This window comes from Phytophthora ramorum (assembly GCF_020800215.1).
Source record: "Phytophthora ramorum isolate Pr-102 chromosome Unknown Phyram_PR-102_s0002, whole genome shotgun sequence".
NCBI lineage: Eukaryota > Oomycota > Peronosporomycetes > Peronosporales > Peronosporaceae > Phytophthora > Phytophthora ramorum.
Genome location: NW_027150648.1, coordinates 4871188 through 4882450, shown reverse-complemented (window position 1 = coordinate 4882450; position 11263 = coordinate 4871188). Strand labels below are relative to the sequence as shown.

The 11263-nt window shown below is 57.3% G+C and overlaps 6 protein-coding genes across 6 annotated transcripts; 2 read left to right on the top strand and 4 right to left on the bottom strand.

Annotated features, from left to right (window-relative positions):
* Positions 1 to 298: 298 nt before the first annotated feature.
* KRP23_2916 (Polyamine-transporting ATPase 13A2) lies at positions 299 to 4489 on the top strand (the record flags this gene model as incomplete). Its single annotated transcript, XM_067887705.1, has 2 exons — positions 299 to 3475; positions 4427 to 4489. 2 exons carry the CDS (start codon positions 299 to 301, stop codon positions 4487 to 4489), a joined length of 3240 nt encoding a protein of 1079 aa, XP_067750273.1.
* Positions 4490 to 4511: 22 nt separating this feature from the next.
* KRP23_2915 (uncharacterized protein) lies at positions 4512 to 5177 on the bottom strand (the record flags this gene model as incomplete). Its single annotated transcript, XM_067887704.1, has 1 exon — positions 4512 to 5177. The coding sequence occupies one exon, from the start codon at positions 5175 to 5177 to the stop codon at positions 4512 to 4514; it is 666 nt and encodes a 221-aa protein (XP_067750272.1).
* Positions 5178 to 5795: 618 nt separating this feature from the next.
* Positions 5796 to 6794, top strand: KRP23_2914 (Elongation factor Ts; the record flags this gene model as incomplete). The annotated part of the gene is made up of 1 exon (XM_067887703.1): positions 5796 to 6794. One exon carries the CDS (start codon positions 5796 to 5798, stop codon positions 6792 to 6794), a length of 999 nt encoding a protein of 332 aa, XP_067750271.1.
* Positions 6795 to 7133: 339 nt separating this feature from the next.
* KRP23_2913 (Thermospermine synthase ACAULIS5) lies at positions 7134 to 8135 on the bottom strand (the record flags this gene model as incomplete). Its single annotated transcript, XM_067887702.1, has 1 exon — positions 7134 to 8135. The coding sequence occupies one exon, from the start codon at positions 8133 to 8135 to the stop codon at positions 7134 to 7136; it is 1002 nt and encodes a 333-aa protein (XP_067750270.1).
* A 276-nt stretch (positions 8136 to 8411) lies between these two features.
* Positions 8412 to 9609, bottom strand: KRP23_2912 (Ubiquitin carboxyl-terminal hydrolase 3; the record flags this gene model as incomplete). Its single annotated transcript, XM_067887701.1, has 8 exons — positions 8412 to 8504; positions 8567 to 8660; positions 8727 to 8776; positions 8846 to 8890; positions 8970 to 9058; positions 9127 to 9192; positions 9255 to 9345; positions 9415 to 9609. 8 exons carry the CDS (start codon positions 9607 to 9609, stop codon positions 8412 to 8414), a joined length of 723 nt encoding a protein of 240 aa, XP_067750269.1.
* A 297-nt stretch (positions 9610 to 9906) lies between these two features.
* Positions 9907 to 11263, bottom strand: KRP23_2911 (Histone PARylation factor 1; the record flags this gene model as incomplete). Its single annotated transcript, XM_067887700.1, has 4 exons — positions 9907 to 10116; positions 10189 to 10693; positions 10772 to 10961; positions 11029 to 11263. The coding sequence occupies 4 exons, from the start codon at positions 11261 to 11263 to the stop codon at positions 9907 to 9909; spliced, it is 1140 nt and encodes a 379-aa protein (XP_067750268.1).

Here is an 11263-nt window from a genome sequence, read left to right as displayed (position 1 = left end):
ATGTCTGCAAACGATGTCGAATCAAACTAGGCATCTTATTCAAACTAATGATACATTTTGGTCATAATTCTGATGCATTTCTTAATCTGACACATTCAAATATATGACCGAACCAAAACTGACTAAACCGTTTTATATGCCGCTTATTATCGCTCTATCCCGACAACCAGCTGCCGCTATGGATAATTAACGCCCTCGCTAGGCCACTCGGCAACAAGCAATGATACCTCGCTGGTCATCAACGCTGGCACTGGCCACGCTGGCGCCCAGTCAAGTGCGCGCCGCAGCGGCAGACCAAATGGACTTCGCCGCATGTCCCGTTCGACACAGCCCCCAGTACTACTGCTGCGAGTACTCGGAGAGCACCAAAGTGCTCTACACCAAGTTCAACCGACCGTCGGGCGGCGACTACGAGTCGTACTACGTCGACGGCTGGAACAAGCAGCGCCAAGTCAACTTCCCGTACACCATGTACCACCCGAGCACACCAACGTTCTACTACGACGACCCGAGCACGATGTGTCGGGTGCACGCCGTTGCCAACACGGAGACGGGTGAGCTGACGGAGGAGCTGCAGTGCACCGACACCAATTCGTCGTTGGTCGAGGCTTCACAGGACAGCAGCGTCTTCTGGACGTACGCGGCCAATGTGCGCAACAACAACGCCACGTTCCCTGTTGGCGCCAACTGCTACAGCCTCATGCTGCGTGACGGCTCGGTCAGCACGTATTTGAAAAATGAGTGCACTTCCAAACCGACGGCACTGGAAACACCCACGATCAGGTTCACTACATTCACGGAAGCGCCGTTGGTGATCATTTACCTGGTGTACCTAGTATTTCTCTTGCTGCTAGGAGCCTGGACACTCTACAAACGACATTTCCAGACATGCAAGCAGCCAGCGGATGGAATCGATAAGAAGTTGTTGGGGACGCCAGCGGTTCTGACGAAGCCTCTTGCGGATGACGCCTGTGGTCGTCGCACGAGTGTTCGGCCCTCAGCTGTGCACATGCAGCTGACGGCGTGTGAGGGGGTCCTGCAGACTGGTTACTCCAAGTCATGGCTGGGAACGTTTGTGTTCGGCTGTTTAGTGGTCGCCTCGGTTGGTTTGAACGTGCTTCTCATCGTGATCATCTTTGACTTATATCGCTTCTTCGACCCTCCACTCTTCGACGCTTCGGAAGACAATACCGCCGCATTCTTCGTCGTGTGGGTCGCCATGTTCGTCTGGTTTGTAGTCATCATGGTGCTCCAAGACCGCATCTTCAACTTCTTCCGTCTTCGTGTCCCCCTCGACAACTGCGAGTTCGTCTACATGCTCAAGCGTGACGATACCGAGGTGCTGCTTGCTGACCGATCGGGGGTGTCCGACTACGTGGCCAAGGTCGAAGCTTTCTTCGCGTCCAAGGGAAAACTGAGCGGCTACCGTGCGACGGTGCCTGTCATGCAGGTTGATGGTCTGCGCATCGTGGAGTTCCAGCACCTGCGCTACGTGTACGAGGAGAGCGAGCAACGGTTTGTTCCAGGCGCAGTAGCGCTCGGACGCACGTACGAAGACATGCAGCACGAGTCCAGCGGTCTGTCGGACTCGGAGGCTAAGCACCGCATCAACACGGTGGGACCCAACTCGGTCGACGTCGAGATGCCGTCGCTTCCCGTGTCCATGGCCCGCGAGTTCTTCACGCTGTTCTACATCTACCAGATCATGTGCTACTACGTCTGGTACTACTTCACGTACTGGAACATGGGCATCGTCATGACTGTCGTGGTGCTGGGTGCCGCTATCGTGAACATCTACACGCAGCGTCAGATCCAGTCGTCCATTGTCCAGATGACCCGCTACCGCACGAATGTGACGGTGTTCCGAGATGGCGCGTGGCGTGAGATGTCGTCGCCCGACATCGCCCCGGGCGACCTCGTCAAGGTGTCTGAGAACTGGGTCGTGCCGTGCGATATGGCCATCGTCAAGGGCACGACGGTGTGTGACGAGTCGATGTTGACGGGTGAGTCGATGCCCGTGCAGAAGTTCCCGATCCCGGAGCGCGGCGCGGAGGTGTACGACCCGGAGAAGAGCGGCAAGAAGCACACGCTGTTCGCGGGCACGCGCGTGTTGTCCTCTGGCCGCAACGAAGAGATCCTGGCTGTTGTTCAGACGACGGGAGCGCACACGACCAAGGGCCAGTTGATCCAGTCCATCTTGTTCCCGATCCCAATGCGCTTCAAGTACAACGAGCACCTCAAGGTGCTGATTGCGTTGTTGTTCATGTACACCTTGATCGCATGTACCATCGCCACCTCATTCGTCATGAGCAACAACATGATCAGCAACCGGTACGCAACGTTTTTCACTTCCATCTTCATGTTATCTGCCGTCGTGAATCCGTTGCTACCCGTGGTCATCACGATCGGTCAAGTGAACGCCTCGCAGCGTCTCGAGAAGCAAGGCATCTTCTCCCTCAACGTCCAGCGGATCACGCTCTGCGGCAAGGTGCGCATCTTCTGCTTCGACAAGACCGGCACGCTCACCAAGCAGGGCCTCGACTTCCTCGGTGTGCAGCCTGTCAGCAACAACCTCTTTGTCCCGATCGTGAACGACATCAAGGACGCTCCGTCCTCCGAAGAACTGCTGTATGCACTCGCCACGTGCCACTCGGTGGGCTCACTTGAGGACCGCCTCGTGGGCAACGAAGTGGAGGTGCGCATGTTCACAGCCACCGGGTGGGAGCTGGTGGAGAAGGAAGGCGAGCAGCCGTGCGTCAAGTCCAAGGTGGACCCTGGCCTCGAGCTGGAGTTCATCAAGCGCTACGACTTCGACCACCACCGCATGTCCATGAGCGTGGTGGTGCGCAACCGCAAGAGCGGCAAGTACTACGTGTTCTGCAAGGGCTCGTACGAGCGCATGCAGCAGCTGAGCGCAGCGTCCAGTGTGCCAGGCGACTACAAGAGCGTGGCCGACCGCCTCGCGAAGGACGGGTGCTACGTGCTGGGTCTGTCGTACCGCGAGCTGCCGAGCGACTGGACGCACGAGCAAGTGGTGGCGTTCGCAGACAACCGCGACGCCGTGGACGAGAGTCTGTCGCTGCTGGGTCTGATCCTGTTCCGCAACGAGCTGAAGGACGACACGGCCGACGCCATCGCGAAGCTCAAGGGCGGCGACGTTCGCACGGTGATGATCACGGGCGACAACGCCATGTGCGGCTGCTACATCGCGCGCCAGAGCGGCATGGTGGCGTCGAGCTCGCGCGTGATCCTGGGCGAGATGGTGTCGACGACCCACGCGAAGACGCTGGTGTGGCGCGACGTGGACTCGGAGGAGGAGTACGACCTGCCTGCGGTGAAGCACCTGGTCGAGCAGGGCGAGGACGTGGAGCTGGCCGTGACGGGTGTGGCGTTCGACTACCTGGTGTCCATGGGCGAGATCAAGGAGCTGCTGCTGCACATCCGCATCTTCAGCCGCATGACCCCCGACGGCAAGGTGGAGTGCGTGAAGCTGCACATGGAGACGGGTGCGGTGACTGGTATGTGCGGTGACGGTGGCAACGACTGCGGTGCGTTGCGTTTTGCGCACGCTGGTGTGGCGCTGAGTGACGCGGAGGCTTCGGTGGTGTCGCCGTTCACGAGCAAGGAGAAGACGATCCAGTCGGTGGTTGATTTGTGCCGTGAAGGCCGTTGCAGTGTGGCAACCTCCTTCGCGTCTGTCAAGTTCCTCGTCGTATACGGCCTCATTGGATCCGTAATGTGGGCCTTTCAGTCCTATCATACTGTCGTTGTGTCTCAATGGTGCTGGATTTTGACCGATGGTTGCACAATGCTGGGGTGCTCGTACGTGATCACGCTGTCGAAGCCGCTGAAGGAGCTGAAGCCCACTCGCCCAATGTCTAGCTTGATCGGGCCGACCACATTGGTGTCCCTCTTTGGGCAAGAAGTGATCAACGTTGCCTTCCTCTGCTGCGGTGTCCGCATGCTCACGAGTGAAGTCTGGTACTGCCCATTCTCACCTGAAAGCATTGACATGTCCAAATGGTGGTTGATCGCGGACAACCACTTATCCACTCTATTCTTCTTCACGATCATCTTCCAGCAGCACACCGCGGCGTGGACGTTCAGCTTTGGCTCCATCTACCGCCAACCGATCTGGCGCAACTACCTGTTGTTGGCCTTCTTTGTGGTCGTCGGTGCGCTTGACTTGTACCTGGTTCTCGGAGAACCGAGCGCGCTCACTGATCAGTTTCGAGTTTCGAGCAGCACGAACGTCGTCGGCTTGCCTGACATCCCCATGCCCATGAGCTTCCGCCTCAAGTACCTCGGCATTATCCTCGGCAACATCTTCACGTGCATCCTGTTCGAGTACTTTGTGGTGCTCGGCCCCGTGCGCACGTACTTCCGCAACAAGTACCACACGGACCTGATCCCCATGCGTAAGTAGCTAGAAACTCGAGAGATGACGGCAACTCGGCATACTTTGAATGAAATGTATATTCACGCATAGGCATTTTCTCTCTGCTCCTCATCTAACTGTCCTCGTAGGTGTTCGTGCCGTTCGCGTAAAAGTAAATGAGCTGAGTGCCGTCCTCTGCCTCCAATTCACGTGCACGTTGCGCCTGCTGCTCCTCGGACCCCGTCACCGTTTCCGTCTCCAGGCCGAACTTGTCGATCCAGAACTGGATTTCGTGATCGTTGTTGGAGTTGTCCGTCGCGCCACTGAAGATGGGGCGCATGTACAGCGTGTCGGTCGTGACCGTCTTCTCGTCCACAATGGTTGTGCGAACGCACGTGCCCTGCTGCCAGAGCGAGAGGCTCATCTTGCCCCATTGATACTTCTCACCAGGCGCGATGTTGTGGTACCCGTCCTTGACCAGGTTGTCATTCACTCCGTTTGCAACAGCAATGCCAAAGCCAGACACTGCACCGGTGACGGAGACCGCAGAGCTTACAGTACCCGCCGCAGCCGCGGCTGTGGCTAAAGCACTTGTGGATATCCCGAATACGGAAACCACACCGTTAGCGGCCAATGCCGATGCGACGGGAGCGGCGGCGCCCAGCGTTCCGACCACTGTGGCAGCGGACCCGATGACGGAGATGATGATCCCTGCGATCTTGAGCGCGGCCTCATCGGGGCCGATCTTGCACGTCCAGTGGTCTTGGGTGTTGTTGACGATGGAGAGGTAGGAGCCCATGGTAGAGGTGGCAACTTGTGTACTTGAAGGCAAATGCTGGAATGAAATGGGCCGAGAGCTCCATGAACATCGATGCAAGGCGAGGCCTGGACATGCTCTGGTGGACTGTGACTTCCATTCTGAACTCGCAGACGAATTTCTCGCGTCCATCCGGCCGCATTCACATTGCGTCGCCTTGTGGTCCATTCTCACTGTCAACCATCTGACTTCAAGTCGACTGTCGAATGCGGAGCCCGAGTGAAGCCATCTGGGGTCTCGTGACTGCACTCTTTTCCGCGCCGCGATACGGACAGCGGCACATTCGTCACTGCTTCACTTTTCGCGTGGATACCAGCCGCTGCAAGGGTCCTCTTCAGCTTTTTGTTTGTCTTGGGTTTTGGTTTAGCGATCCTCAGCTTTCCACCGCGCTGTGTACACCTCTCCACGCTTAGTGAGGTTGATGATTGTGCTGTTTGCATTGAGCTTTTTGGCGTTGTGTCCGCACTTAGTCGGGACAACACAATATTCTCATACCGGTATCTGCATAAATGTTAAGTACGAAATAAATGGTTAACTTCGGTGGCCATCAAAACGTGCGGTCACAAGTTGCTCGCCAAAAAGTACCACAAGCTCGTCGCCATGGTCTTCGCATCTCTCGCCCGCTGCGCGCGCCCATCCGCGCTGTGCCAGGCCCGCCGCCTGAGCACGTACAAGCCCGACATCGAAGCCGTGAAGAAGCTGCGCGCCGAGTCGCAGGCGCCACTCAAGGACGTTCGCAACGCATTGGCGGCTACGGGCGGCGACTTCCCGGCCGCCTTCGAGTGGCTGCGCAAAAAGGGCATCGCGTCGGCCAGCAAGAAGGCCGGCCGCCACACGGCCGAGGGCCTCGTGGCCGTCCAGGTGGCCGACAGCGGCCTGGCCGCCGCCATGGTGGAGGTCAACAGCGAGACGGACTTCGTGGCCATGAACGACAAGTTCCAAGCGCTCGTGCGCAGCGTGGCCGGCGCTCTAGCCGAGCCCTCGACCGCCTCCGAGGTCGTCACGCAGCTGGACGCCGGTGAGCTGGCCCTCGTGGCCGTGGACGGCGCCACAGTGGCCCAGAAGGTGCCTGAGCTCGTGGGCGTCGTGGGTGAGAACGTCGTGGCCACCCGCGCCGTGCAATTCCAGCTCGAGGAGGGCACGATCTGCAGCTACTTGCACAATGTGGCCGGCCCCGGCCTCGGCCGGGCGGGCGCGCTCGTGGCCCTGCAGTTCCCGTCCAAGACGGCGTCGGCCGAGCAGGTGGCCGGCGTGAAGGAGCTCGGCCACCGTCTGGCCATGCACATCGTGGCCGCCAAACCGCGCTTCCTGTCGCGCGAGGCCGTTCCCGAAGCGCTGGTGGACAAGGAGCGCGCGTTCCTGTCCGAACAAGTCAAGGACTCGGGCAAACCTGCGCACATCGTGGCCAAAATGACGGAGGGCCGCCTCAACAAGTTCTTCGGCGAGTTCACGCTGCTGGAGCAGGACCACTTCATCGAAGAGGGCAACCCCAAGGTGGCCGCCTTCGTGGCCGAGCAGGGCAAGAAGCTGGGCGTCGACCTCTCGGTGGCCGCATACGAGCGCTTCGAGGTCGGTGAGAGCAAGGACGAGGAGGCGTAAGTGGTGGGAGTGCGCAGGATTTTAGACAAAACGGAGTGGTTCTAGCTCATGCAGCTGGCCTGCGTGGCTCGAGTTGTGTGTTCGTCAATAGTAGAGCAGCCTAAGTCTGTCGCTGCGGTGACGGCTGACGCGTAGTAGATAAACAATGGAAACCGCTTCCTACACGCACTACCCGTAGAGTTGCTTCAAACGCTCGCAGTCTTTGCATGTTGGTACATGTATTACGTCGTTGCAATATGCAGCTCTTCTATGTCGTTTGCACACAGGGTGGAGACGCGAGGTGGAGTGGATGGGAGTTTGTGTGTAGAATGGCATTTACAGAGTCCGCGCTGCGGCTTCTTAGTACATGAAGACGGGGTTGTCCACCGTGATGACGCGCGTCTCCTTCTCGAGGGCCTCGCGCACGATCTTGGGCAGGCCGAAGAGACCCATGTGGCTCACGCCGTCGAGGAACTTAAGCGGCTTGCTGATGCGCGCCTCCACGAGGCCGTTGGTCGTGGCGATGCTGCGCTCGCGGATGGCGGTCACGGCGGCGTCGCCGTCTCCGTCCTCCACGTTCGTGGCCATGTTAAAGGCCCAGACGCAGCCGAACGACGGGATGTCCACCGAGTAGGGCACGACCGTGTTGAAGTTGGTCTTGAGCGTGCAGTAGATGGACGAGAAGCACTCGTCCCAGTTGTACACGGCGCCCGGGCCCGACTGGGTGACCATGTAGCCGCCCTTGTTGAGCTTGCTGTTGGCGTACTTGTAGAACTCCTCCGTGTAGAGCACGTAGCCCGGGCCGGCCTCAATGGGGTCGGCGATGTCCATGATGATGACGTCGAACGTGCCGTCGTACTGCTTGAGGAAGGCGTGCGCGTCCGTGTAGTGCACCTCGAGGCGCGGGTCCTCGAAGGCGCCGTCGGCCCACTCGGGCAACTCCTTGCGGCACATGTTGCACACGAGCTCGTCGATGTCGACCATCACGACCTTCTCGACCGACTTGTACTTGAGCACCTCGCGGGCCGTGGCGAACTCGCCGCCGCCGCCAATGTAAACGGTCTTGGGGTTGGGGTGCGCCAGCAGTGCCGGGTGCACGAGCGTCTCGTGGTAGATGGCCTCGTCGTTCTTGGCCGACTGCGTCTTGCCGTCCAGCACGAGCGTCTTGCCGAACGAGTGCGTCTCGATGATCTGCATGGTCTGGAACTTGGACTTGGCCTCGAACGTCACCGTCTTGAGCGCGGCCGACAGGTACAGGTCCTCGGTCAGGGCCTCCTTGTACCAGAACGACTTCTCCATCGGGGCCAGCTCCTCCTGCTCGGTGGCGATGGCCTCCTTCTTGGGCTGCTGCTGCTCGGCCATTTTTGGGCTGCTGTAAATTATCGGAGACGCTGTCAATGCAGGAATGAGCGGAGACTTGTGCTCATTGACGCGCATCGGCCAGCTCAGCTTTGCAGCCAACCACTAGAAGGGCTAGGGCTCGGAGTCGAATGCGACGATCTTTCCGGTACTCAGAGCTGAAAGATACTTAGTTTAAACAAGACACAGGGGGGATAATGTAGTGGAATGATTGGTGCACTGGAAAATGCTCAACTGCCATCTTGAAGCTGAAGGTTTTCGTCTACGAGCCTTCGCCCATTACTCGGTTGCCGCCTTCGCCAGCGCCAAGATGGTGAAGCGCATCTCTCCTTCGTCTCGAGCCATGTACTTCTTGATGACCTGGCAGGCGTCCTAGTGGAATAATACATTTTAGTGGGGTAGCTGCACTGCTAGCTGAAAGTGCAGCAACTTACTTGCAAAATGGTGTATGGGCTGAAAGGTCCGTGGTTGATGGGGCGGCCCTTGCGTCTGTCCCCGTCGAGCTCGTACAGACTACCGTCTACGCAGCTACATGCACACACTGTCAGGTTACGGGTGGCTCTATGGTAAGGACGCGGACAAAGGATATCCTACCTGAAGCAGACAAAGTGCGTGATGATCTGGTCATCGACGCTTTCCAGTTGCTGTCCAAGGTCGAATCATCCTCACAGTCAGTAAATATGCAGTAGCCGCATTGTAACAATCTCTCGAACCTCCGATTGACCGGTCTCCGCCGCGCTGCCGTGCAGGTTTTCCAACTACAACCACCACACAAGGCACAACGTCAGAAACAGCCCACCAAGTGAAGCAAGCTCCTTGAATGCTGTCAGTAAGGACCTCGTCATCTTCCTCGAGAAGCTGGCCGATCTCTTCTGGTGTCTTGGTTTTGATTTTGTTGAAGAACTTGTCCAAGAAGCTGTCAGGACCTGCTCACAGTGAACAACAATGAAATTCCGCGCATATCCTCACAGCAAAGCAACAATTTCAAACTCACTGAATCGGACGAGATGGCGCATGTTGCCGATAGCGTGCAAGATGCCAACAGTTCCGCACGCGTTGCCTACCACAGCAGCAATTCGAACATAGTTTAGCCGATATTTTTTTCAAGTAGCCTATCCGTACCAACAGTTTGGCGCATGTAGTAGACGTTGGGGGACACCATTTGTCCCTCCTTGTCGATCCTCGCCGCTTCCTGCTTGTCCGCCTCCTCCGTCTAAATTCCAGTCAGAAACAGCAAGATATAAGCTAGAACCCTATTTTGTTTGGTAATTCAAGGTCTGACGTGTGGTTTAATGGGGTAGAGCAAGATGACTGCCGCCACGGGCGTCGGGACCATGGCCAGCGCCCACTCCTCGGTGCTCAGTACATCGCAGAAGCGGAACTCGGACGTAGGGAAGCCCATACTGGCCACATAGGCGTTCATGACAACCGGGTTGGACTCCAGCGGGAACCAGCGCTTGCGCTTCTCGTTACTCATGCTGCTCGGATCGGAAGAAAACTGAGCAAGTCTCGTACAGCAAATGGCTACAGTCGCTCCCTCTGAGATTTGCTATAGCTTGGCTCACTTTCGCAAAGTAAGCTTACATACAGTCGTGCACATGAAATATTCCGCCAGCACTCGGTCCGCCTGCCGCTGACGAGAGAAGACTCGAAAAATGACAACTAGCAACAGCCATAGCGATTTACTTCAATGGCAAGCCCTTGTTGTTACTCAGTTTCACTTTTGTGCTGCAGCGACGCCATCTAAATCATTCCAAACCTGATGGGCAGATGTTCACTCGGCGCCTTCAAGAGCCGATGGAAGATCCACGGTTGAGACTTTGGACTGCTCATTGAAATCCTTGCGGTCCGAAACAACAATAGACTCGATACATGCAGTGCGCTCGTCGTGGTCGCGGTATTTGCAGTGTCCCGATGCGATTTTGTAGAAGTTTGCGCGTTTTACGAGCATGTACGCGATGCGAAGTAGTTGCAGAGCCTCCTTCTGTAGAGCACACAAAGCAACAGTTAGCACATAGTACCGCACACGGCAGCAGCAGAAACATAGGTAACGTACCTCAAGACATCGGCCTGCAGTGAACAAATCGAGACCCAGCAAAAGACCGGTCCCGAAGTCGCACTCATCGCTGGCGATCGTAGCTCGTGTGAGCAGTTCACTCAGCCTCTTGCGTGCCGAGGACTTCTTGCTGGGGTCTTTCTCCACTTGGTGAAACAAGTCTTCGAGATCTTTTCCCGTCGTGGGGAGCTCGCGATAGCCCGTTTTGGTCTTCGAATCCACCGGAACCACAATGCCAAGCTGATGCAGCGACGCAGCAACACAATCTTTCGACCTCTTGGTCCGAAGTGCCGGCCCCAATTTCCCCCTGACATTCAATTTCTCGTCGCGATGAGCTTCGATCGTGCGAAGTAGATCAGCTGCTTTCTCAGCTCCGAGAGTCGACCGGCGCTGCTCCAATCTGCGCTCTAAAACGTGAAAGAGACTCCCTCCGACGATCTCAAACTTACACTCCCGACTGCTCTCCGCACAAACGACGTACTCTGGAGCTTGGTCAGGAGCATCCCTGCATTCAACCAGACAAAGTCGCCAACACTCACTCAGCCGACTCCAACCTCAAGAGTTGATGGTCTCTTCAACTTACCTGAAGTACCCCCAGTGTCGACCTCTACCACTTGCACAGTCAACCATCACTGCTGCCACCTCTGGAGGGTCGAAGAAGAAGCGGCCGTGCAAATACAAAGGTTTATCCACCGTGACCTTCTTCTTGTCCGCCGTTGCGAGCAAGTCGAATGGTCCGCACAGGCGAATCCCCAGCGTGTCCACAAAGGCCTCTATCCTCCAGTAAAAACATCGTTAGGCTTCCACCCGCACTAAAATGCTGAACATTGTTCAACGCACCGCAAGGACCATCTGGTCGCAGTTCCGTCGCCAATTCAAAGACGTCGTAGAAGTCACCGGGGGCTTTCAGAAAGCACTTGGACTGCAGAAACGCATCCCACGCCGATCGCTGCCCCGTCGTCGTTGTTGTTCCTGCTTTGGACGGGGCTTCATCCCCGGACCTTTGTCGCTTTGAAGGGATGTCGGGGGCTTCTGCTGCGTGCTCCCGACCACGCAGGCGGCTCGAGCGGCGCAT